Below are 25,246 nucleotides of genomic sequence, written 5' to 3' on the forward strand. Positions count from 1 at the left end.
GATATGCCTCTGGGTTTGACTTGCCTTTACTTACCCGGCAACTACCCAGGAAGAGGGGGCGGGGTTCGCATCATCTCTGGGAGAAAAATAAATATAACTTCATTAAACATTTGACCCAAAGCTTTGGCACTAATCTGTGTACAAAGAACAAGAGATCACTCCCACAGCAGCTGCAGGGAGAGATGCCCCCAAGCAATGGGAGCCCAGGGGAGGACCCTCTGTCCACCTTGAGCTCTGCCAACCGGAGGGAGAGGGGCAGAAGGGTGCTTTAGTCAGACAGGAGCACTTCCACAATCCACAGCAAAAAAAAAAAAAAAACCAACAAAACAAAACAAAAAAAATGTCAAAGAAAATCCATGCCTGGGAGAGCCAGCACACACTTGGTGGGGTGGGGAGCCTGGGGAAACCTTCCATCAGACCAGGTGGCCTTCCTCCTCCTCCTCCTCATCCTCCTCCTCCTCCTCCTCCTCCTCTCAGCCTCCAAAAGGGTGGACCCCCTCTCCCCAGAACCTTGTAGTCTGAGCCTATGGCCAGGAGACATTGGTAGCCCTGTGGAGAGCCTTGTGGCCAGGGGAAGGGGAGATGCTGATCAGAGGCCATGAGATGGCAGAGAGGCAGCCTGGGGGGTGGGGGTGGGAGAAAAGCCAGGTTTCCTCCCCTTTCTACACAATAGGTCATTGGTGGAGGTGATCTCTCAACTTTCTTTCCAACCTGTGATTCTGTAACAAGGGTAAGACAGTAAGGTACAGCTGGTACCCAGGAAGGTAGCTGAAAATCACAGATCAACTTGAAAAGAGAATTTTGAGATCTGGAAGGCAAACACCTTATTTTTACTGAGGAGTAAACTGAGGCCCAAAGAAGGGACTCCTGGTGCAGAGGAAAGAGTGCTGGATTGGGAGTGAGAAATCCTGGGTTCAGATCCTGCCTCCACTGTCTAACCTAGGCAAGTCACCTGTCCTTGGGGGTGGGGCAGAGAGGTCCAGTCCTTGTCTCCATCTTGGAGCTTCTGAGAGGCCTGGCTCTTCCGCACAAAGGTCGGGGCTGGAAGCAGAGCCAGGAGTTGGGGTAGTGTTGCTCTCAGTTGCCCTCAGAATTTCACCAGGAGGGTCATGGTCCCCTTTCAGCTTTGGCCCTGGAATCCTAGGCTTACAAGCCAATACACCAAACCTAGGCTTTTCCCTAAATTCAGATTTTTTTTTTTTTTTACCGATCCTACCAATAAAAATACACATGTGCATATGCAATTACAGAATACCTTAAGATCATCTGGTCCAAGCCTCTCATTTAACAAAGGAGAGACCTGAAAAATGGAACTGGGTGCCTGGAGTGAACTCCCTGTCACTGAAGCTCCTCAGAAACAGGCTGGACAACCACTTGTCCTTTATCACACAGAAAGGATTTTTTTTTTCCATATGTGGATTGGGCCTCAGTGGCCCCAAAGTCCCTTCCACTTCCAAGACTGAATTATTTCATGGCTTGCCCCAAATCATGGAGATAGTAAGAGGGACTGCCTGGCATCCTGCAAAGGGCCCTGGCATGGCAGTCCTAGGAGAGCCAGTTTGTACAGCCGTGTCTCTCGCTCTCCCGAATAGAAGCTCCTTGAGAGCAGGAGTTTTCCTTTTGTCTTCCTATCCCTGCTGCCTAGCACGGGACCTTTAAGGCCTGTTCAATTGACCTGAGCCTCTGGAAAAGGGGGCAGATGGACCCTAGGCTCTCTGGGCCTCTGGAAAAAGGGAACAGGTGGCTTATCTTGAGCATATTGTGTCTATAGCTTGTTCGCACGTTGTCTCCCCCATGAATTTTTTGGGAGTTCCTCGAGATCAGGAGCTGTCTCTTGCCTCTTTTTGTATCCTCAGCATTTAACACAGCTCCTGACATATAGTAGGTGCTTCATAAATGCTTAACTGACTGACTCTGAGAGGGGACATGGACTCTCTAAGCTCTCTGAGCCTCAGTTTCCCCCTCTGTCGATGCCCTCTATCTGCTGCCCTGAGGTCTGGGGGTCGGACCCCACTTTCCCCGGGCTTCGAGCAACAAGATGGCTGGGCTGCTCCAAGGCGCTCTGGGAAGGGACAGCCGCCACTTCCGCCAAGGTCGCCACCTCCCCGCAGGACCCGCCCCCTCAGCTCTCGGGCTGGGATGGTGCTTGCCCCACGTGGCTGGGGGTGAGGGAGGCAGTGGGCCAAGGCTGAGGTAAGACCTTGGGGACCTAGCGTCCCAGGGGAAGGGGCGAGTGAGGGGGGCGTTGAGGCCTTAGGAGGGGAGGCGGCTAAGAGGTTGGAACCACTCGGGACATGATGTCCCGCGTAGGAGAGAGAGAGAGGGCTCAGAACTGGGCACCAGGAGGTGAGGCAGGTGCCGAGTGGGGACAGCCAAGAACGAGGCGCCCCAGGGAAGGAAGGCTCACAACTGGATCCCCAGGCTCGGGAAGGGGAGGCTAGGGTGGAGGGGGTCCGAAACCCGGAACCCCCTCGATAAAATGTGTAAGAGAAAGGAGGGCAGGCAAAACCATCATCCTAAAAATGGCAACGTTCCCACTTCAGCATACAAGCGCCCTCCGCGGACAGACACACGCTACAGCGCGGAGGTAACGCACACACCATGCGGCACACCGTCTGCGGGCAGCTTCGGGAGAGCTGCGGGTCGAAAGCAGGAGTAGGGCTAGGCGGCTGGGGTGGGTGGGGTTGGAGGGGGCACGCTGGGGATGGAGTGGAGACCCGGGATGGGCATCGGTGAGGAAAGCTTAGCTGGAGGGAGGCTCGCGGATGAATGATGAGGCGGCTCTCCTAGAGAAAAGACCGGCCAGAGAGGGCCTAGGCTAGACCTTAGAGTCAGGCCTAGACGGGGAGAACTGGGCCGAGAAGTTGAGCTGAGACCTCACTTAGGGAGGTGCCCCAGGGTGACGTCTAGGGCTGGACCGGAGACAGGACCCGGGCGTGCCAGCCAAGCTTGGGGTCCAAGGTGGGGGGCGGGATCCAGGTTGGACGGCGGAGCTGGACTGGCCCGGGTGGCGACTGGGGAGGCGGGTTATCTTGGCCCATAGTCGTAGTTGCCCGGAGCCCCGGCGGAGGAGTACATGTTGGCCGCTGCCGCTGCGGCCGCAGCCGCGGGGTTCACATGGTGGTGATGGTGGTGGTGATGGTGCGGGTGAGGGTAGCCGTGACCCCGGATGCTGGGCAGAGGATAGGGCGCTGGCCGGCTCTTGGCCCCGAGGTAATGGTCGTAGGCGGCGGCCGCGGCAGCGGCTGCTGCCGGGTATTTGTAGGGGTGATGGTGCAGGGGCTCCGAGGCGCTGGGCGCCTCCAGGCGTAGTTCGTGGTGCGGAGGGCTCGGCCGGCCTCCCGCCGTAGCGGTGATCTGCACCAAGCCTCCGGCTCCCGGGACGGGCAGCGCTGGGCTCAGGACCCGGGACATGAGCTGCTGGTGGGCCGGATCGGCGTGCAGAGGGGTCCCGCTGGCTTCTCGCTCGTACTCCCGCCGGCTCTCAGCAGCGTCTGCGAAAGCGAACCAACAGTTTTGGTTCCTTGGCTGAGAGGAGGGTGGCACCATTTTGTCCGCCCTGTCACTGGTGCCCTTTCTGAGCCCCTGTGCTCGCCATCCTTATCCTGAGGACTACCGGTCCCCTGCTCTCCAGGGCACCTTCTTCCTGGCTCGGATCCCTCCAGCCCCTCCACGCCGTGCTGCGCCCCTTTCCTAATAACCCCTCCACACACACACTCAGCGCGCCGCATCCTCAGTCTGGAGCCTCCTCCTACTCGGGACGTTAGTGCACCCCTTCCCTGGCCGTGATTTACACGTACACCCCCACCTCCGGAGATCCACTGCCTAAATGGGAACCTCCTCCCTCCTTTGAGCTCCAATTTCAGCCCTGGAGCCTCCTCGCCCTGAACAGCAAGGCACCCTTTCCCTAACCGGGAACCTCCCTCGCCGGACCTCCGTACACACCATCCCAGCCGGTAATCTCCCTTGGCCTTCAGTCCAACAGACCAGCCTCTCCATGGCCCGGAGTTCTTGCTCCCCGGGGCGCCCACTCTCCAGCTAGGATACTCTCCCTGCGCTCCAAGGGGGCCCCACCCCAGCCTGGAGCACCTCCGCCTCTGCGCGCCTCCACTACACCCCCTCATCCGAGAATTTCCGTCCCCCACCTCAGCAAGGAGCCTCTGATCCTTCCGGCACCCCTTTCCTGCGGGCGCGCACAAACGCACTCTCCCAGTTCCCCACTTCCTCCTGGTTTTAGCTCACAGCCGGGCCTGGGCCAGAGTCAACATTTCGTAAAGCGCCTGTGACCTGGCTTTGGGAAGTGTGACCAGAGCCCCCGCACTGGGGAGGCATGGGGGGACATAGGGGGAGGGGAAGGGACGAAGATAGGGCTTAGCCCCGAGCTCCCAGTGTGCCGGAGGCTTCTCGGGAAAATTCTCCCCCACCTCACCCCCAGCCTTGCCTTCCACCCTCCTCTTCCCCAGGCGCTGGGCCTCCCCAAGCATTTTTGCCTGAGGCGGGAAGTACGGCTAAAACCAGGTTAAAAGCAACGCTACCCCAGGGCTGGGCTGCTGGACGGGCGCACGTGGCCTCCCAGAAATGTGTTCCCTAGACCTGGCTATTCTGACGGCGGAGGTAAATGGGGCCGGATTGACTGACAAGTGTGTACACGCATGACATCTCTGCAATTTGCGCTGCCCTAAACAAACACAGCCTCTCTTTATGGGAACGGGCCCCGGGGCCGCCGAGGCTGCAGACGGGCGGCGACAACTAGAGCTCCTGCTCAGCTGCGAAGTGTTTACAGCAGCTAATGGAAAAAGGAACTCGCCCGCTCGCCCGCCCTCCAGCTCCACGCAGGCGCAGACGCGCAGCGGCCACAGACACCCCAAGGGGCCCTTAAAAGGCACATCGGGAGGCTCCTGGGTGCTGCGACCTCAGGGCATGGGTGGGGCTAAAACAGGCTAGGGGGAGGGGTCGGAGGCCTGGGACGGCCTGGGAAGATTTAAAAGCTGGAAAGACCCTTAAAGAGCATTTAAGCCTGCCCCCCTGACTTTCTACAGGGGGAAATGGACGAAGCGTAGGGGGAGTGGGAAGAGAGAATTCTGAATTCCCATTCCGTCTTGGACACTGACCTGCCGCACTCCCTACCGCAGATGCTTTGTTATGTGGAAAGTGCGTTAGAAAACATAAAGTATCAGATAACTGCGTTGTTAGCATGAGGCTGAGAGATAGAGTGATTTTCCGAAAGCCACGCAGTTTGGTGGCAGAGTCGAGTTTTCTGGCCAAATTCAAGACTTCTCCCATGCCACCCCCGGCCCGGGTCCCCTCGGGGCCGTTCGACTCCTGCTGTTGGCCAGAAGATCCTGGCCGTCTATAGGATTGCTTGTTTCCATCCCAGCAGGGCAGAGAGAAAATGGAGAAAAGTCAAGACCAAGAAAGCACAAGCCAGGCCCACCAGGGGAAGCTGAGCCTGGGGAGAGGGCCGGGGACAGGGAGGGCGCCCCGCCTACCTTTCTCAGCCCCGTTCTGCTGGGCGGGCGAGGCCACCGGATTCCGTGAGCGGGCGAAGGCGCTCATGAGGGGCAGCGTTCCTGGCCGGTGGGTACGAGGCCTGCAGCGGAAGACAACGGCCAGAAGGTCATAGGACTGGGGTCCACTCAGGCCCCGTGGGCTTGGAGGGGGGCGTAGTTGGGGTGCGCACTCACCAGTCCTCAGGGTCGCAGTCCCGAAAGCCTTTGGCGAAGGGGTTGCTAGCGATCTTGAGCTGCGTAATCTTCGTGGGGGGAGGGAGGAGAGAAAGGGAAAAAAATAAAGTTGGGAGGGCGGAGGGAGAAGCCGTTCTTCCTTTCCTCCCCTCCCCCCAACTTTCCTCCTCCACCGACACTGCAAGATCCGAGGGTGTGTAGTTGGAAGGGGCCTTCGGGTTCGCCCACTTTCCTAATTTTACTAAAAAGGAAACCAAGGCTCAGAGAAAGGCAGGGACTTGTCCAGTGTTATATGCGTAGTAAACAACAGCAGGGGCGCTAACCTAGGTCCCGGGACTTCAAATACTGATTCTGCGCCAATTACTTGTGTGAACTAGGAGAGTCACAAGCTCCTATTGATTTCTAAGATCCCTTCCACCTCTGTGACGTGTTAAACGTGATTGTGCCCCGTGCTTAGATTCCCAGGGAGAGGGGCGACAAAAAAGACCTCCCCCATCTCAGTTCTCCGGATCTAGCCCTTGTCTCCCCGAGTTAGATTGGAAGTCTCTCCACAGAGGGACCGTTTGCTTGTCGGTATCACCAAAGCTTCCACAGTGCGGGGCATGGAGCTGGGGCTTCATAATTGCTCGGTGACCGGTTTCTTGGTTTCTTCATGGATTTTAGGTTTGGGAAACCTCCGAGACCGTATAATCCGCCGCCGCCGCCCCCCACCGCCCACCCCATGCCAATATGCTGGAGAGTCATGTGGTCGCACAAGGTCATACACCTAAACGACCCCGGAGAAGAGGCAGATGCTAAGACTCAGTGATCACCACTCCCAGCAGACTTGGCCCAAGCCAGAGGCGGGCAGAAATCGGATTGTGGGACCAAGGGGAGGGACCCCCTGAGCGTGTCCTGCAGGGGGACGGGGAAGGGAGAAGGCCCCGGGAAGGGCACTGCTCACTACCCGAAGGAGCCGTGTCCTTCGCTGGATAAGAGGAGGTGGCCTGGCCAGGGGCCGGAGGAGCAGAAGCTGAGCGGAGGTTAGGCTGGGCAGCGGACAGGCGGCTGGAGGGGGCAGGAGCCGGAGGCCGCCTGGGGAATCTCGGGGGCCACTCGGGGCCCATGGGCAAATCCGCGGATAAGGCATGTGATTTCGAGTTTCCGGAATGGGTTGAAAAACAAACTTTAAGCCGGGCAGTGACAGTTCCAGATTTAGAGGTCAAAGTGATAGAAAGCAGAGGAGATGAAGCAGCTGTCCCCGGCCGTCAAAGGCCGCCAGGCCAGCCGAGGCGGCCCGGGCGGGGCTGCTTCCTTAAAGGGACAGCCTTTTGTCCTGCCCAGTCTCCTGCCCTGCCCGGTGCAACCTCCTGCCCTACCCTGCTCTCTTCAAGCCCCCTGCCCTGTGCAGTCTCGTGCTCTATCCGGTCTCCTACCTAGCTCAGCCTCCTGCTCTGCCCAGCCCTGCTGGGGCCAGGACAGGGGCCTTGGCTCCTTCACGTGCTTTGAGACTCTTCCAGGGAATCAGTGTGGAATCTTTCCTCATGTTTTTCACTGCCCCACCAGGCCTCTGCCTTCCCTCCCGGCCTCTAAAGGGCTGGTTAAATGTCCCTCGTCTAGAGAAGGTGTTAGTGTGAGACAGGGACACTGACAGACAGACAGGTGGCAAGTTGGGCCTGGGGAAAGGGCTCGGAAATTTTCAGCCAGTAGACCTGGGCTCGAGTCCTGAGCCTCTCCCGCTGACTTCCCGTGGTACAAACCTCCCCTCCTCTCTGGGCCTCAGTCTCCCCCTCCCTAAAAATAGTAGGTTAGGCTGCCTTGGGCTAACTCGAAGGCCTTTTCTGCCTCTCAATCCTGCTCCCTCTACTTCCTAGGGAAGACTACCTCGCAGCCTGGAGGCCCATTTGGCCTGGATGGTACCTGGCCTGGGGGACCCGACGGGACTCAGAGCCAGACAGCGGAGAAGCCCAGGGCGCCCCTGAACTGGCCTGCAGCGAACAGTCTCTCGGAGCCCAGGCCCTTCCCTCCAATCCTTTCCTTTCCAGCCTCGGTCTTCTCTTTCCTCGCCTAGGGACCAGGATTCCAGTGAGGAGCTGCCGAGGCCACAACGGGAGAAGAGGATGCGGCTTAGAGATAAGGCCGAGGGCTGGGGTCGGCTTTGTACAAACAAACTTTGAGTGACACCTCGACCTCGACGTCAGCAGGTCGGGAACCCGAGTAGAACCCGGATCCGCACCCGCGAGAGAGGCCCAGAGCAAGGGGCCGAAGGAGACAGGAGAGCCGGCTGCTGGCCCAGCCTGGTTCCCCCTCCCTCCTCGGAGAGCCTCTGCGCTCCAGTCCCTGCAGTCCAGCTGCTCTGGATTTTTAAATAAATGTTTGTTATATGACTGACTGGGAAAGAAGCAGCAAAGACAGGGATCCTCTGTCCACCACCAGACCCAAGCTCTTCGTGTTTGAACAAACCATTAACTTCTCGTTTCCTGTACTTCGCGCTAGGGTTCGAGGACTAGGAACAGCCCCAAAGTACAGGCTTGAAAATAGGTCTTAGCCGGCCTATTCTACCGCCGCCCTCCCACCAGCCCTGCCTCTTCCCGAGACTATTTTCCTTTTCTTTCCCTACCCGCCCCCTATCTCCTTTCCTCAGGCCTCCGGGCTCAGGAGAATATCCTAGCTGGGAGCCCTTCCTCAGGTCTGGGAACTCCAGAAGCAGAGAGGAAGGAGGTAGGCACCCGCCGGCCCGACCAAAAGAGACCGGCTCGTCTGAGCGCACATTTACATCCCCGAGGCCCAGGTTCGGTCCTTTGGCGCCCCGACTGCCCTGAACCGACCGCTGACAAACTGCTCAGGCCCTGCTCTGGACCTGAGGCACCCAGTCGGAAAAAGCTGCTACTCAGCCTCAGCTCGGCCGGGGGAGACCCAGCTGCAACCCATCAGCACAGCCCTGGAGCCGTGGAGGCGCGATCGCCGGGGCCCTCACCCTATGGTTCTGGTAGGCTGTGACAGCTGTGAAACGGGTCTCCTCGAACACGAAGGTTTTGAAATTCTCCTCGGCGTACTTCTCGCTGTCCTTGCGCGGATCTACGTAGACCACGTGGAAGCGGGGTTGGTATCTGTGCATGGAGTTCAAGATGATCTGAATGACAAAAGAAACCGTGGGTCAGATCTCAAAGGGTGGCCCGGCGAGAGGCTAGGGGCTGCGGGGAAGGCGCAAGAGACAGACCGAGGCCGGCAGCGTGGCGTGTGTGTGGGGGGGAGGGTCGAATCCACGGAAGAAGACCAGAGTTCAGATAGCACCTTTGCTGCTCACTTGCTGTGTGAGCCTTGGAGAGTCATTTCACTTTTGAACCATGTAGTCCAACCAGTTCATTTTATAGCTGAAGAAACTGAGGGGTTAGATGACTTGTCCAGTGACACAGGTTTATACACACACACACACACACACACACACACCCTTATATATTATAGATTACATTATATATAAATATACTGTATTATATATAAATATATAAAATATAGGATATGTATGTATATATAATTTGAACCCAGGTGTTCTGCCACCAAACTCAGCAGCCTTTTCATAGAATAGTGAGTCGTGATTAATCCTGTGCTATCTGCCTCCCAGGATGTGAAGAGCTAAAAAGGCACTATATGTGAAGAGTTCTCAGCTGCGGCTGTGCCAGGTTCTGGAGACACCAAAGATAAAAGCAATAACAACTAACCCCTCCCCCTGAAGTAGCTTAAATACGGGGAGGAAGAGGGGGAGGGAGAGAATCGAAACAAATACGTAAGAATTCAAGCAAAAACAATAATATAGTGAAGAGGCTCAGAAGACTCGGCTTCCAATCTCACCTCTCCTGCCTTCTACTTAGGTGGATGACTTTTGTCCAATCCCCTCCAGTTTTCTCCTTAGTAAAATGAGAGTGTGACTAGACCACTTCTTCCATCACCTGTTCCTAGTCCTGGCCTCCTCTAGCAGTCTGGTGGACTGCTCCTCAGAATGATTTTTAAACAAATTCATAATGGAAGGGAATGTGCGATTTTAGAGGGTAGTGAAAATAATGATTTTTTTTCTCCTCCAAGTTCACAGACCCCCTGAAATCCAGCCACGGGTTGGTGGACCCCAGGTGGACCCCTGGACTAAATGTTCTCCAAGTTCCCTGCCAGCTCCTAGAATCTTGGGGGAGGGGAAGGGAGGGGAGAGAAGTCACTGAAGCCTGAGTATGGAGGACAGACGTTTATTGGTGCCTAAACTCTTGGGTAATATCTTTGCTTCCCCGTGGAGACACAGCCCTGGGGAGAAACAAGCCTGGGCCACTGCCCTCGGCTTGGAAGGCATAAATGAGTTTGATGGATGCGAATTTGTTTAGGGGACCTAAAGGTTGGCAACTATACGGTCGCGAATCTGGAAATACTGCAATGAAGCCCCAGTTGTCCACACCCCTATCCCTGCCTCGCCTCCCCTCTGGGTCCTAACGAATGCGTTCCTAGCCCCTGGACACTGCAACTCGGGGACCTGGAATGGGCGCGCCCCAGAGTCGTCTCTGAGGATTGTCAGCGCCCAAACGCTCCAAGACCTCCTACGAGCTATCCCTTTTTAGTAGGGCTCCGACCAAGCGGGGTGAGGGAAGGGGAGGGGAGATGAGGCGAGCACATCACTCTATCTTCCCAACTCATCAATCTCCGTATGCTTCAGTCCATTCTTCCCACCCCCACCCATAGCTACCCCTCCTCACCTAAGCTGCCCCACTCCCTACTCCTGCCGTCTGCGGGGATGGGGGTGGGAGGCGGGCAACCGGGGTCTCTCAGAGAAAAATAGACTGAAAACACTGGTTACTCGGAGCCCTTGACGCTGGGCTGCGGCGGCCGCTGAAGGTGGGCAGGAAAGCGAAAGAAAGAGAAGGGAGCCAAGGAGAGGGTGTCTATACCGCTAGATGAAGTATGGACACCGTTTAAGATACAGCCCGAGCTACCATGATGGGAAGATCCCCCCTCCACCGCCCCTCCCTCCACTAGGAGTCAGGAAACCAAGGTTCTGAGCCTAGTCCAACATTCTGGCTTCTAAGGGCTCTCGCAGTCACCCTAACTAGCTGTGTGACTTTGGGCAAATCTCTGCCCCTCTCTGGACTTCAGTTTTCCCCCGACTGAGGGGGTTGGGTTAGAAAGTGCCCCAAACAACCTTCCTCAGACCCCTGCTGCTCCTGTCGAAGTGAATGGGTCTCCCTGGGGCAATGTCTCTGGAAACAGAATTTCGAGAACATTGCATTGCAAGCGGCATTTTCCCCTCAGAATTATCATCTACGAAAGTTTGGCAAAAACAAACTCCTCCCGTCACCTTCCCTAGAGCTGGGCTGATGGTTCAACTCGGAAATGGGCAAATGCTACAAATCCAGACTTGAGGGATGCCTGTCTGATTGGTTGTCTGGACTTTGAAAGGTGACAGTGAAAATGTCAATATGCAGCTTAAAGTGTGTCCTGGGAAATTTTGTTTTTGAAAGAGCTCAATGTTAGGTATTTACAGAACTCCCTCTGGTGAAATCCCACATGCAACCAAATTACTTATTTCCTGGGGTCGGGTACCAAGGACAAAGAGGATTTTATTTCCTTACTTTGGGTCTAAAATGTTCCTACTTTCCAAACCGTTCTCTCAGTTTCTCTCTCTCTCCCTGCCCCCTTCTCTTCCTCTCTTTCTGTCTGTCTCTGTCTCTGTCTCTGTCTCTCTCTCTGTGTCTCTCTCTCTGTATCTTTCTCTGTGTGTCTGTATCTCTCTCTCTCTCTCTCTCTCTCTCTCTCTCTCTCTCTCTCTCTCTCTCTCTCTCTCTCTCTCTCTCCCCCTCCCTCCCCATCTCTCTTGTTGTCCGGGAGTGGAGTGGAGAGTTGATCTCTACAGCCCCTTTCAAGCTCTGCTATTCCCTGGTTGGGCACTTTCCTTAGGGCACTTCCAGGCCATAGAAGGCCGGGGAGATGGCTGAAGCCTTCCTAAGGAGTCATGGGGCTTCCCTAACCGAATATCAACAACTCGCTCTCTTTATCCCCCCAATAATAATAACAGCAAATCTTCAGATGCGACAGCGGCTCAGTAAAAGACTTAACACCCTGTATCCCTGGGCCAGGCTCACCCTCTCAGTGCCCCAGGCTATTCTCTAAGGTCGTTGATTGCAGAGCAGCTGCTGATCTACATCGGTGGAGGGACTTCTTCCACTTGGAGTTCCCGACATAAATACAGTCACAGGTCTAGCCAAAATAACCATGATTCTAATAGCTCTCATTTACGAAGGTCTCTGGAGTTTGTAAAGCACTTTATGAGCGTTATCTCACTGGAGCCTCACAATAACCTTGCTAGGTAATTGCTTTTATTCCACCCATTTTACAGATAAGAAGCTTGAGTCTGAGGCAGTCTTCCCGACTCCAAATCCAACACTCCATCTACTCTGTCAACTAGCTGCCAGTTCTAATGCAAGAAGCAATCGTTTTCTTCAGTTCAGCGCATAATGTTGTGCCCGCGGAACTCAATGAAAACAAACGATAAACAGCAGGGTAGCAATTAGTCCCAGGACTGATTTAGTCTGCTTTCTATTCCACGAAAGGAGGAGAGAGTAATAGCCCCTATTACCGTATGTAGCCTCTTCAGATTTCCAAGTGATTTTTTTCCATAACAAGCCTGTGAGACACGGAGTCTAAATACTGTTACCCCAATTTTACAACGGGAAAGAGCCTCAGAGAGTGTCTTACTCACGGATGCATAGCTGTGAGGAAAAGTGAGGAGGCAGATGGATCCGATGTCACTACGCTGCCTCCCCCTCCGCCCCCCCCCCCCCGCAGTGACTGGGGTCTGGAGAAGGAGCCCCTTCAGTCCGGCCAGAATGAGAGGCTAACCATCCAAAAACAGAAACCATCGCACCCCTCCCCTTCTTTTACATCATCCATACAGTGATTGACACCAGACCTCAGTGTTATCCTGACTAGAGACCCAAGAGGGGAGAAGTAGGCTGCTAGCTACTACTGGGGGGTGGGGGAGTCACTCACATGGCCATTGTCATCCAGCAGGTTGTTGGTGAGTTTCAGCTTGTCGAAGGAAACGATTTGCTTCATCCACTGGGCACCCTTGGCTGGGGAATCTGGGTGGTAGTGGACCCGGCCTGGGGTGGCAGGGTCTGCCTTCCCTGCCACCAGCCACGATGAGCTGTGGAAGGCGTACCTAGAGCCATAGAATCACAGCAGGTCAGAGCTGGGAACAACAGAGAATGTCAAGATGGGGAGGGAACCTGAGAGCAGAGAATGTTAGAACTGGAAGAAATATTGGGACAAAATTTCAGAGTGGAAGGGACCTTAGAGTATAACACATATGCAGAGCTGGAAGGGATGTCAGAGTCCATTTTACAGATGAGGAAACTGAGGCACGGGTTGGAAGGGACCTTAGAACATAGAATTTAAAAACTGAAATGTGACATATGGAAGGGAACCTTAGAACAAAGCCAACCCTCTCATTTTTCCAACCGTGGCCCGCAAGGCGGAACCGAGGCTCGACTCAGCTCTCCTATCTGACTCTAAGGCTATTTTCTTTGTAGGACCCTGGTTGCCTCCTAGGGCAGGCTGGCGGGCAGGCCTAGGGCCCCTCTAGGAGGAGTGGGTGGTTCCCTGCTCTACTCAGGCCTTTCACAGAATCAAATGCTTCCCGCTTCAGGTGAACCCGAGCCAACTTTTCTTCCTGCTCTCACTTGCTCCCAGTTCTACTCTGGTTCCGAGCCTTGAGATCCGGACCTGAGCCTCCCACTTCAGCTTCATTCGCTAGCCGTGCCTCTAGTTAGACAAAGAGAACCGATTTCCTCAGGGAAGGTAAAAAACCTAACAACCCAGCTTTGTGCGATGGAAAGAGCCCAGGTCTGGATTCCAGTCCAATGCTGAGACCCAAATGTAAGAGTGACGACTTTCTGGGTCTCAGTTTCCCTACCCGTAAAACGTGACCAAGTGGGGCTGAGTGGAATGCGCCTGTTGGCCTCTACTGCGGCTCCGATGCTCTCCTGGACCCTAACAGCCCGCAGGGAAGAGGGGTACTCTGGGGAGGGGGAGCCGAGGGCTGGGGTGCTAAGGCCGGGCGTGGCTCTCTCTGGGCGCCAGGAGCAGCATGAAGGCCGAGGAGACAAAGGGCTGGGCGTGTCCCCATTAGCATTATTAATTGCTATTAATTGCTAGGTTGACTGAGTAGGATCGCGGCCCCAATCTACTTCTGCCCTGGCCCCACCTTCCCCAGGCTTTTCTTGTGTCTGAACACGCAGTGCAGGGGAGAACGGGAGGTCGCCATCTCTTCCACCCCGTAATTGAGGCAAATGGGTTTATTGCTTTAATTATCCGAGTAATTGCCTCTGTTTTCAACCTCACTTTGAGAACAGAGGCAGCCTGAGAGATAGGGCGGGAGGGTGGACCAGGAGACTAATTTCTAAGAGTCCTTCCATCTTCGAGGTTCCATTAAGGTGTGTGTGTGTGTGTGTGTGTGTGTGCGTGTGTGTAGCGTCATAGTGAATCTGAGTATGCATAGATGTGTGTTTGAATAAGGGTGTACTTATGCCGCATCTGCCACGTTCGTGTGTTTGAGTGACTATAATTGAAACTGGATATGGCTCAGTGTGAGTTTGTGTCTAAGGGAAAGAGTATGTGGGGCTAAAGGAAGGTGTGTGAGCATAGGGGACTATATTGACTAGATTTCCTCGCTGGGCCTGGAGCTGGCTCTGGGACTGAGCAAAGAGCCCTTCCTCGGTCACTTTCCCCTTGGTGTGCGTGGATGCCCCATGAGAGAGGGCACCCTGCATGTCTGCGTGAGCTAGGATGACCCAATGTGCCTGTGCGTGGGCTGGTGGGCGCCAGTCTCGGGAGAGGAGTAATAGGCAGTCTCTGGTAACCCTGGGGCCCGGAGGAGGGCCAGGCTGCAGGAGCTACCTAGCAATCAACGAGGCTCTCTTTATTGCCCGCCTTAATTTCCCCAGCGCTATTAATAACTATTAATTGTCCTCATCATTCTCAGCCCAATAACCAGACACTGCCGAACCGCCTGCAGATGAATGCCCGCCCCGAAGATTTGGGGCAGAGTGAGAACTCCCTCCCCTCGAGGGAAAGGTCAAGGTTTTGCTTCTCCTAGAGACAACCTGGGCCTCCCTCTTCCAAACACACGCACGGGAACCATACACACAGGAAGCAAAATCAGAGAAAAACAAACTCACAGGTGCACACACGACACACACGCGAATAAAACCAGAGGGGGGAACCCCCAAGGAAATCGAGGCACTGGGGAAAGTGTTCCAGATACACATTCCTGAAAATCAGAACAAAAGACCAAAGAACTGTCTTCATCTCGAGCTTGTCCGGAGGACAATGAAGCAGAAAGAAAACAGAGATTCACAGTCACAGAATAAACGCACAACGAAAAACTACACAGAGGTGCCCGCTGGCTCGAAGAAAAGCCACGAAACTGCACACTCCCAGCCAGCTCGCCGAGATAGGCCCCATTGGAGCAAAGGAGACGGACGTCCTCAGAGAGAACACACAGTCGGGTCGGGGAAGGAAAGGGAACAATGGGGAGAAATCCCGAACGGACTCACAGACATTCACGGAGGTGGGGTGGAGGTCAGGTGGGGAATCACGGGACGATAATGTCCTATGGAGAAGGAAACTGGCATCTTTTTTAAAGGACACAGGCTTTCGCACTCACGCAAAAACAACGACACACTTAGAGGCACTCGCACACAGGCGCACTTAAATCAGAAGGCACCCACACATCCAACGCTCATTCACACCCATCCATGCAGGATCGCACAGACACCACGACTCTCAAGGCGAAGGCCTGCACCCACACATAAGTCCATGAAGGTTCATCCATACACATGGAGGCACCCTCATTCTGAAGGCACGCAGACACGTACATATCCCTGCAGAAACATCCGTCACAGACATACATGTAGGTTCCTCCTCATGCAGTGCAGGCTCACAAGCACACCCTACTGCAGCAGGGCCCTCATGGATTACACCCCCCAAAAAATAACCCCACGCACGCGAACTCACCGGTAACGTTTATCGTCTACCGGCACGAAATCCATAAGCAGCATATAGTCGGCCATGGGGTCCATGCCGAAGATCTTCACCTGGAAAGTGGGGAACATGCGCCTGCGGGGGGAGAGAGTGCAAGGATCAGTGGGGATGGAGTGGAGGAGAACGCAGGGGTCAGTGAAGGGCCGGGTAGGCCAGGCCCGAGGATCCCTGAGGGCCCAGAGGACAGGTTCCAGGATCCCTGCTGGGGGGTCCTGGGACAGGCTCTGCCCCTTCCAGCTCAGCTCCCCCACTCCAGTCCCTGAAGGGGCAAGAAAAGAGAAGGGGCAGGAATCTTCATTTCCGGGTTCTCAGCCCTAACCCGGAGAGAGGGCCCAGGGCACTAGGGAGCGACTCCCATCCTGGCCCCACGCACCAAGGACTCTTGCCTCGTGGCCGGAGACCCACAAGGCACTCCTGGGATTGGCTCTTTTCCTTGGCCTTTCTGTTAGTCAACTTTTCTCTGTGTCTCTGTCCCTATTCTCCGCCCCGAGCCGTCTGTCCATGGGTTGCGATCCGGGTCTCTCAGCCTCTACCCTTTATGTCTCTTCAACAAATTCAGGGAGGCTTCCGACACCGATTGAAATGACTACGGGTTCTCAGTATCTGTCCCCGTTGCTGTCTCGGTCCTTCTGCCTCCTGGGGCTGTCTCTTTTCTCGGCCTTTGTCTCTCGTCTCTGTCTTTCAGAATCTATCTTGTCCCAAGACTTCAGCCTCTCCGACTTTCTGGCATCTCTTTCTCTTCTTCTTCTTCTTCTTCTTCTTCTTCTTCTTCTTCTTCTTCTTCTCTTCTTCTTCTTCTTCTTCTTCTCTCTGTCTCTCTCTGTCTCTGTCTCTCTCTGTCTCTCTGTCTCTCTGTCTCTCTCTCTCTCTCTCTCTCTCTCTCTCTCTCTCTCTCTCTCTCTCTCTCTCCCTCTCTCTCTCTGTCTCCGTCTCTTCCCGCCCACTCCCCACTTCCCCAGTCTATTTCTCTCTCGGTGTCTATTGTCTCTCTCACTTCCCGCTCTCGTTCGTCCTTTCCCTACTCAATTCCGTCTTTTTCTAAGGGCCAGTCGACACCGACAAAATTCGCCTCAATAGATCACTCCTAGTCAAGTTCGAGATTCTGTTTTGAAACACAATAGATTTGTTTCTAAGGTCAAGTCTCGGCTGGAAAAGCGAAGCAGGGCGCTGAGAAAAGGAACTGGATCATCTGGACCCAATCCCCGCCCCACCCCCCAAACCGTTTCTCCTGAAATACTCTAGAAAATGAGGCAAAAGTGTTCTTGGATTTTCCGATAATTGTCTCGAGTCTCCCCTGCGCTTGCTCTCAGTGCATCTGCCCCTCTCCGTGCACTCCCTTCTCCATTACCACCAACCCGCCCCCCTCCAAAGAGTGATTTGATTCGGCTTCCTGGGCAGCGTCTTCCAGGCCCTAAAAAAAAGCTGTTGTAGTCTCCCCCCGCCCCATTCCTCTGCAGGCCCCGGACCCGAGGCTGAGCACAGGCCTCCTGGAAGTCAAAGAGCAGAGGCGAGTCAGCTAGGCAAGGACTCCGGGCCGTACAAGAGAATTTGGCTGACTTCTGAGGACCCGGGTTTCCCGGCTTCCTCCCAGATGTGTCTACATTTCACTCCTCAGCTCGGGAAGGGCCCTAGGACCCCCAAATCACTTTCAGGAAACAAATAAAATCTGTTCATCCTGTGTTGGGGGAGAAGGGGACCCCCTCAGAAACTAAGAAAGGCAGGCCTGAAATTATTCAGATCGTTCAAGCAAAACCTCGATTACTTTTGATCGCCTTTCTTCCCTGATAATTCCAGTAAAAGCGGCTTTTGGCTTTTCCGGATATTTTCCGGATAATTTTCTTAATTACCAGCTTCAATTTCCTAGTGGAGACTCGGCCTTCAAAAATAAATTGGAAGAGGTTTGGAAAAAATCTATAGAGCCCGAGGTTTACCAACAACCTGGGAAGCTGGAAGTTTTCCTTAGATCAAAGATAAAGGAGTGTGAATAGATTTGCCTCCATTTTATAGTAAAAGAAACTGAGGCCAAGCGAGGGGAAGTGACCCCTGTTGTGCTCAGGGCATGGGGACCACCTAGGGCCGGAGAGCTGGGGCCCTTCAGCCGGGTTGGGCCGTATATACACGTCCTCCGAGGACGAGAAGCCTCCCAGTTCTTTGGGTAATTAGAGGGGATAAAATGTGAGGTGGGGGCACCCAGTTAGGACCTAACTGTTCTTTTCTCCCTCCCGTCCACAGAGCTGGCGGGCGGTGTGGGCTTGGATGGGAGATTTCGGTTTACCCAGCTCCGAGATAACTGCCTGCGTGGCCGTGAGGAGGCAGTCTGCCCTGAGAGCCGTCTTTGGGCCCTTGGGTGAACACTAGGAAACTGAGAAGCTTTTAAACGCTCAAGGAGGGTGTCAGTCCCCGAGGTCGGGTAGACATGAAAGGCAGGCGGCAGCTCCAGGGGAGCTAGGGAAGGTACGGCCTAAAGACAACAATAATCCTTCTCATTTCTCTAGGGTTTGCAAAGCTCTTTGGGAGAGAGGAAATGAGGATATGATTTCTTAGCCCAACTTGACAACTAAAGAAACCGAGTCTGCGAGAGTGGCTGTACCTAGCCCGAGATTAGGTGAGCGTAGTAGCCGGGTTTTGAGCCCACGCCTCCTAATACTAAGTCCCGAACCCTTTTGGCTGTAGGGCACCCACGCCTCTCCATATGAGTTGTTTCTTCCGCAACAGCTCCTCCCTCGAGGTGACCCGGAATACTCCATTGAGTACACACTGACTCCCCCCGACCGGACCGAACCACGCTCAGACTCCTCTCCCTCCGCCTGCCTCTTGCCTCCCGCCGACCACCCTTCCGGGTGGCTCCCTGGGACCTGGACTGTAAATCGAAGGTCCTCCCTCCCCCATCCCCCCCCAGCAAATTCCCGGCTCTGGAAGATGCCCCCACCCAGGGCCACGGATGGGAACCTGAAGCCAAGGGAGGCATTTAGTGGGGACTCCCCGTCCCGGGAGCTCGGGGCTGGGCAGATAAAAAAGAGACTAAACGGGCTGGCCAGCCTCCCGGCCAGTTCTCCTTCAAGCGCCCGCTGGGCGCCCCGGGACCCCTCCTAGACTGATGCGGGCTCCCTTCCTCCTGCCAGCATCTAGAGCCCGGCTCTCCAGCAGCCCTGGGCAGACCGGCTGCTGTCTGCTCCGCGGGCTCGGCTCTCGCCTCCCGGGCCCGGGCCTGGAAATCTGGGGAGGCCGCAGAGGAGGGCATCCTGTGGGAGTCGGGACCCCCAACTCTGACGCCTTCATTCTCAGGTAGAAAGAGCAAGAGCGAGAGCGCGAAGGGAGCCCGCACTACGCTCCGGCCCGCAGTTTCGTTTTGTTGTGTCTGAGGCGGAATTTGTGTGCGCCTGTGTGTACATTAGACATAACCCAAACACACGCCTTTGTCTGCTGGTCAAATACAGTTGCGTGGCAGAACTCGTTCCCTCGTTTGCTCTCTCGTTCTCTTCCCCCCCCCCCCCCCATTCTGTCCGTCTGCTCCAGGGCTCGGGCTTCCCATCTTCGTCTCTTGTCTCTGGGCCCTCGGTTCTTTTCCTCACCTCATTCTGTCCCCGTCTTTCCTTCGGTCTCCTTGTCTGCCTCTCTTTTTCTCTCCCCCCCATCTCTCGCTCTCTCTCTCTCTCCCTCTCTTCTCCCCCCCCCAATTGTCTGCTCTCTTTCTCTCCTCTCTCTTTCTCCTCCGTAGTTTCCTCTGCCTCGGTCTCTCTCGGTTTCTCAGTGCCTGACGCTGTCTCGTCTCCGTAAACAAATCTATACCCAGTGGAAGGTGCCACACAAAGTAAAGTGAAAAGGGGAAGTGAGAAGCTTCAAGATTCAATGCGTGGTCTACATAATTGGGACTAAGAAATCTTCCCTTGCCATCTACAGACAAAGACAGCTAAGCCAAAGTGTTCATTCTGATTTGGGGTTAAATCTGAGCTTTCTTCGCCTCAACAAGGCAAGTCGTTCTCGGCGTGGCCGCCTCTTTGCCCTTGTAGACAGAACCTTTGACTCCCCCAGCCACACACACACACCCTCCCGAGGGCTCTGTTCTGGGGGCGTCAGGGCTGAGTTTTCCTGAGGTCCAGACTCAGCCAGGCTGAGCGGTCTGGCTCTGTCTCTGTCCCGAGCCCAGAAAGGCCTTGGGAACTCACTGGGCCTCTCCTCCTTGCTGGGTTCCTCCTGACCTGGGGGTTTGCTCCTGACCCTGAGGCCCACTCTAAGCCTCGGTCTGACTGGCAGCAAAGAACTGCCTGGAAATCGGGCCCTGGGCCACCTCGGTGGCCGTGAGGCAGCTGTCTCTCGGCCTAGGCCCGGCCCAGGCATAAGCTGAATCTCGAGCTCCGATCATGGAAAACCCTCGTCCTCCCTAGCCCGCCTGTCCTTCCTTCTGCTGCGCTGACCCAGAGGCCCAGGAGCCCGCCTCGGGACTCGGGAGCAGCGGCCCCAGCCAGGGAGAGTGGAACTAAGAGAGGACAGCGAGCTAGGAATTCGGGGAATAGCCACAGAGAGTCCGGCCCGCTGGGGCGCCAAGGTCCCCTTGTGGCAGAAGCGGGATTCCCAGGGACCTGGGGCGGGGGGGTGTCGCCTTGCTTGCCCCGGGTTATACTTGGGCAAAGGTTCTGTGGGCACTCTTGACGTCCCTAGAGCCTCCTCTCCCGCAGCCCGCCTCTCTCCTGCTGCCGGCGGCCAGCACAGCCGAGACAGCTGCAGACAGGGCGAAGCCCGAGGGCCTTGTCGCCCGATCCGGGATCTCTGGCATTTGCGAGGAGCAGGCGCTGCTTCCCTGGCACTGAGCGGGAGCTGAGCCGGGACTGGGACCCGTGCCTCAATACTGGCCTAACCCCGAGGACGCCCCCAAACCATCCAGGGCCACCGGAACCTCTGCCCTCCCGGGCTTCTACTACGCTATCCCGGTGCCTCGTTCCCTCGCTAGCCAAGCACAACACAAATCTCTTAAAGAGAGCTCGCTTGGGGGATGGGGAAAGGTAAAGAGAGGAAAGGGTTCCTTGCTACCTGAAGGTCTCCAGATTCCTGGCCCTACTCCCAATTACCTCCTCAGCTAGAATCAAGTATATTACTAGGCTTTTAAAGGCCATTAAAGGAGAAAGGGGAAGGGGCTCAGGGGGGAAGGTGACCCTCTGCCTTACACACACACACACACACACAACCTTCTCTGCTCAGAGACTCAGTTTACTAGTCTGGAAAATGAATAGGGCTGGCCTCGCTGATCTCTGCGATCTCAATCTCTTAAACGCCCACGGAGTATGGGGTCAAGAGGAGAGAGACCACGGGCCGGGAGCCATCCTCAAAGCGAGACAACCGGCCACGTGGAGAGATACAAGCCCGGAGAGGGAGAAGGAACCCCGGAGGGAGGGAGGGAAGGAGGGAGAAACGGAAGGAAAGTGGGGAAGGAAAGGAGGGAGGCAGCCCTGACCTGCCGGCTTTGGTGACGATCATCTCGGTGCCCAGCTGGTTGAACTCGTCCCAGAGAGCCTTCATCTCCAGCTGCACGCTCACGTTGGCCACCTTAGGGTTCTTCTTCACGGGAGCCTTGGTAGCCACGGCTCCCGGGCCAGGCCCGGCCGAGGCACAGCTGGCCCCGGCTCCCTCTGGTTCACCGCCGCCGGCCGGAGGGTTGGGGCCGCCCGGGGCCGAGAAGGGGTATCCGTGTGGCTGCGCGGCGGCCCCGGCGGCGCAGGGATCGTAGCGTGGGGGCGCCTGCGGCTGAGGTTGCGGCGGCTCGTGCTGCCCGTAGGGGTCCCCAGCCGGGGAAGGCGAGAGGTGGTAGCCCCCAGAGGCGCTGAGGCTGCTCAGGCTGTTGGCGGTGAAGGCTGTAACATCGCAAAAGTGAGAAAGCTGCGTGAGCCACGGGCTCGAGATGGTGGAGATCATTTCCCGGGCCTGCGGGCTGTGGGCACCGGGCTTCCGCCCTGGCCCTGCGCGCCGAGGCTGGGCTGCGGAGCGAGGAGGGAACGAGGGAGGCTGCGGCCGGGCTGGGGCTGGGGCTGAAGCTGGAGCTGAGCTGAGCTGGGGCTGGGGCCCGGCTGGGGCTAGAGCGCCCGCCCTGCGCCGAGCCGCGCCGCCCCCTACCCACCTACCCACCCACTCCGCCTACTGGCGGCTCCCCCTCCTGCCGCGGCCGCTACCGCTGCCTCCTGGGCGCCGCCGCCCGCGCATCGCCGGAGCCCGGGCTCGGCTCGGCTTGGCTCCAGACCCCTGCCAGTGGCCGCTGCAGTGGCTGCTGCACTGCGCGCCGGGCCTGCCCCAGCTCCGGCTCCGGCTCCGGCTCCCGCCCTGGCTCCCTCTCGGGCCGCCCAGCTGCGCTGAGCAGCGCGTCTTATCTGCTCCCGCGGCCTCCCCGCCCGCCCGCCCGCCCGGCCACCAGACCGGTTCCGATTTCTCTTGGAGATAAAGTGCCGCAGGTAAACGCGCCCGCGGCCCCCGCTCCCTGATTGACAGCCCAGCGCGCCCTTTCCCGGCGCTGCCCGGGGCACCCTGGGCGCCCAGCGGAGGAGAAGCGGTGCCCCACCCCACCCCCGCCAGGGCTGAGCCCTCCTCCCCTCGCCCGCCCTCCGTCCCCGCCCCTTCCCCTCCCCCATTCCGCCGCCCGGGCCCTGTCCGCCGGGCCCCGGCCCGGGGTTCAGACAATGGGATCCCCCGGCTTTGCTCGCCTGGCCCTGCTTGCCAAACCGATGTCTTCGGCTCCTCTCTATTCCCCCACGAACTCCACAGGCAGGGGAGGTTATCGGGAGAGGCTCCCTCAGACCTGCGGCTCGTTCTCTAACCCACGATCTCGACCGGGACCTGGGGCCCCAGCCTTTGGTTTTTCTTTCCTCTTCGACCTTCTCTCTCTCTCTCTCTCTCTCTCTCTCTCTCTCTCTCTCTCTCTCTCTCTCTCTCTCTTTCTCTCTCTCTCCCCCCTCCTTAACATCCCTTTCTCCCAGTCATTTTCTTTTTTTCTCTTCTTGCCTCTTTCTTATTTTTAGTCTCTGTCTTTCTTTTTTCTTTTTCTTTGTTTCTTGCTTATTTTCTTGCCTCCCAGTCTTTCTCTCTTTTCTCCTTTTTTCTTACTGATCTTTTTTTCTTTCCTTTCTTTCCTCTAACCTGGTCTTTTTCTTTTCCCCTAGTTTCTCTTATTTTTCTTTCTTTCTTTTCTTTCTTTTGCTCTTTTTCTATCCTTTTCTCTCTTTGTTTTTTTCTTTTTTCCTTCTTCCTTTTTCTCTCCTTTTCTCTTTTTCCCTTTTTCTCTTATTCTTATTTATTCCTCCCTTTTCTCCTCTCTTCTTTCATTTCTCTCTTCTGCCTCTTTCGTGGTCTCCCCTGTTTCTTTCAGTTTCTTCTTTTCCTCCATTTTATTTCTCTCCTGCTCTTTCCTTTTTCCTTCCATTCTCTCTAAACTTTTTTCTTCCTTCTCTTTCTCCTCTCATACTTTTCTGTTTCTTTCTTTCTAGTATTTAATTTCTCCTAGTCTTTTTCTTTTATTTTTCCCTTGGCATTTCCTTAAAAAAAATTCCCCCTCTTCTTAATTTCTTTCTCCTAAACTTTCGGTCTCTTGGCCCTTTTCTGTCTCTTTTTTCCTTGTTTTCTTTCTAATTTCTTCCGAGTATTTTGGGTGATTCTTTTTCTCTTCTTTCTTTTTCTCTCTCTTTCTTTTCTCTGTCCTTTTCCTTCTCTTTTTTTTGTCTTTCTTATTTTCTTCTCTCGTCTCTATGCTTACAGTCAGGCCGTTTCACCGCTCTTCTGTGTTCCAGTGTCTGCTTCTCAAATCCCCGTCAATGTGTCTGCCTGCCTGTCTGTCTGTCCGACTCACTGACTGTCTCGCTATCTCTTCCTCCAGGGAGCCGAATCATCTCCCCTGCCTCCCCAGGCATCTCTCCGGGGGAACCAGCAAGCGTGGCCCGGGTGTCCAGGGAGCTGAACCGCCTCCGGCTGGCTGGTATGAACCTGTACGGGCCGTGGAAGCCACGACTTCCAAAACGGAACAAGATCACAAGTGCCCCAGCGGGGTTCTGTGTCGTTCTCAATTAAAAGTCCTTGTTCAGAAATCCCGTCTGACTCCCCGTGGAGGCTGGAGGTGGAGATGGAGGTGGGGGGCGAGGGGCATGCGTGTTTCTATGGAGTCCAAAGCCCCGTGCCCCGAGGGCTTCCATTCTCTCTCTCTCTCTCTCTCTCTCTCTCTCTCTCTCTCTCTCTCACTCAATCTCCTCTGCCTGGGGCATACCTGCTAGGGTTCGACCTCCGCCTTCTTCGTTTTTCTAAACATTCAGGCCGAGTCTACACAGCACCAAGTCCAGACGGTTGGTCAACCACTTGACTAGTTCCTGCCCCCCACTCCCAGCCTACCTCCTCTTCCTCAAATAATTGGGGAACTGTAGCAAGAGCTATCGCCGGACCCGCTTGGCCGGGTGCAACTTAGACCCCTGGGTCAGGGTAGCCCGGCGGGAGTCTGGCCACTCCTGGGCAGCGCCAGCCCGAGCGAGGCCCCCTACCGAACGGTTACAAAAGGCCCCCCACCCAGAGGGAACTAGGGCCCCCCAGCTGGCCCCTCACCCAGAGGGGGCGATTACCACCCCCTACCCGGTTAGAGTGAGGGGCTCCCAAACCAGCGGGCTCGGGCAGACCTCTGTCTTCCTTACCTTCCATATCCCTGGTGACTGTGCTGAAATGCATCCTCTGCGGGGGGCCGCCCGCTCCTGCGGCCGCCTTGGCCAGGCCCGGGGCGGCCAGCTGCGGGGGGCCCAGCGCCTCCCGGCTGGCGCGCTCCGCCGCCGCTGCGATCAGAGAGGCGATACTAAACGCGTTGGCCTTGGGAGACAGCGGGCTCTGCTCGTCCATAGGGGAGCCCGCTCCGGCGGCGCCACCCCCCGAGTGCGCCCCGCGCCGCGCTCTCGCCTCACCATCCGGAGGGGGTGCGGGGGGGGAGGGAGGGAGGAGGTGGGGGCGGGGGCCGAGTGGGGGGGCAGATGCCACTCAGAGTTTGCTCCAAGCAGCCCGGCCTCTGAGCTTACTGCCCCCACCCCGCGCAGCGGCCCAGGGCCGCTGCTCCCTGGGGTGGGAAGGGCAGCACTCGGCGCTTGGAGATGCACGGGAATTCTGCGGTCTCTGGGGCGCGAAGGCTCCTGTTCCCCGAGGATCCCTGCTCCTTCTTCACTCCGTCCCCCAATATGGCTAGTTAATTGTCTCCCCACGCTTCGCTTTTCTCTACCTCTCTGCAAGAACGAAATCGGTTCCTACTCTCCTCAACCCCTTTTCTCCCAAGAAATGTCGCTACCTCCAAGGCCCCCGCCCAAGTAGTTCGTTCCTTTTGCCCCATTCGCTTCTCCCTGCGCCGACTTGCTCCCTTAAAAGATCTGTTCTCCCCCACTCTCCTCCTCCCCCCCCCCCCCGCACCTCTACCAATGTAGTTAGTTCCTTCTTCTTCTGAAAAATGGCCCCCTCCCGTGCTGGGACAGTGCAGGCCGGATCTGAGCGCTGGTGAGGTCAGCTAGGGC

The 25,246-nt window shown here is 56.3% G+C and overlaps 1 protein-coding gene across 1 annotated transcript; it reads right to left on the bottom strand.

Moving 5' to 3' along the window:
- Positions 1–1,211: 1,211 nt before the first annotated feature.
- TBX1 (T-box transcription factor 1) lies at positions 1,212–24,590 on the bottom strand. Its single transcript, XM_036741396.1, has 8 exons — positions 24,392–24,590; positions 21,190–21,586; positions 15,714–15,815; positions 12,687–12,858; positions 8,641–8,796; positions 5,685–5,752; positions 5,490–5,590; positions 1,212–3,494 (listed from the first exon to the last, which is right to left on the bottom strand). Exons 1-8 carry the CDS (start codon positions 24,588–24,590, stop codon positions 3,028–3,030), a joined length of 1,662 nt encoding a protein of 553 aa, XP_036597291.1. The 3' UTR covers positions 1,212–3,027.
- Between the last annotated feature and the right edge of the window lie 656 nt (positions 24,591–25,246).

The sequence above is a fragment of the Trichosurus vulpecula genome, chromosome 1 (genome assembly GCF_011100635.1).
Source record: "Trichosurus vulpecula isolate mTriVul1 chromosome 1, mTriVul1.pri, whole genome shotgun sequence".
Taxonomy (NCBI): domain Eukaryota; kingdom Metazoa; phylum Chordata; class Mammalia; order Diprotodontia; family Phalangeridae; genus Trichosurus; species Trichosurus vulpecula.

Excerpts from the sequence above, each read along its gene's own strand:
- TBX1 (XM_036741396.1), bottom strand. The coding sequence starts at position 24,590 with ATGGACGAGCAGAGCCCGCTGTCTCCCAAGGCCAACGCGTTTAGTATC. Across the intron at positions 5,753-8,640 it reads CAGCCTACCAGAACCATAGG|ATTACGCAGCTCAAGATCGC; the intron begins GTGAGGGCCCCG and ends CCCCCCACGAAG. Across the intron at positions 3,495-5,489 it reads GCAGAACGGGGCTGAGAAAG|ACGCTGCTGAGAGCCGGCGG; the intron begins GTAGGCGGGGCG and ends TCGCTTTCGCAG.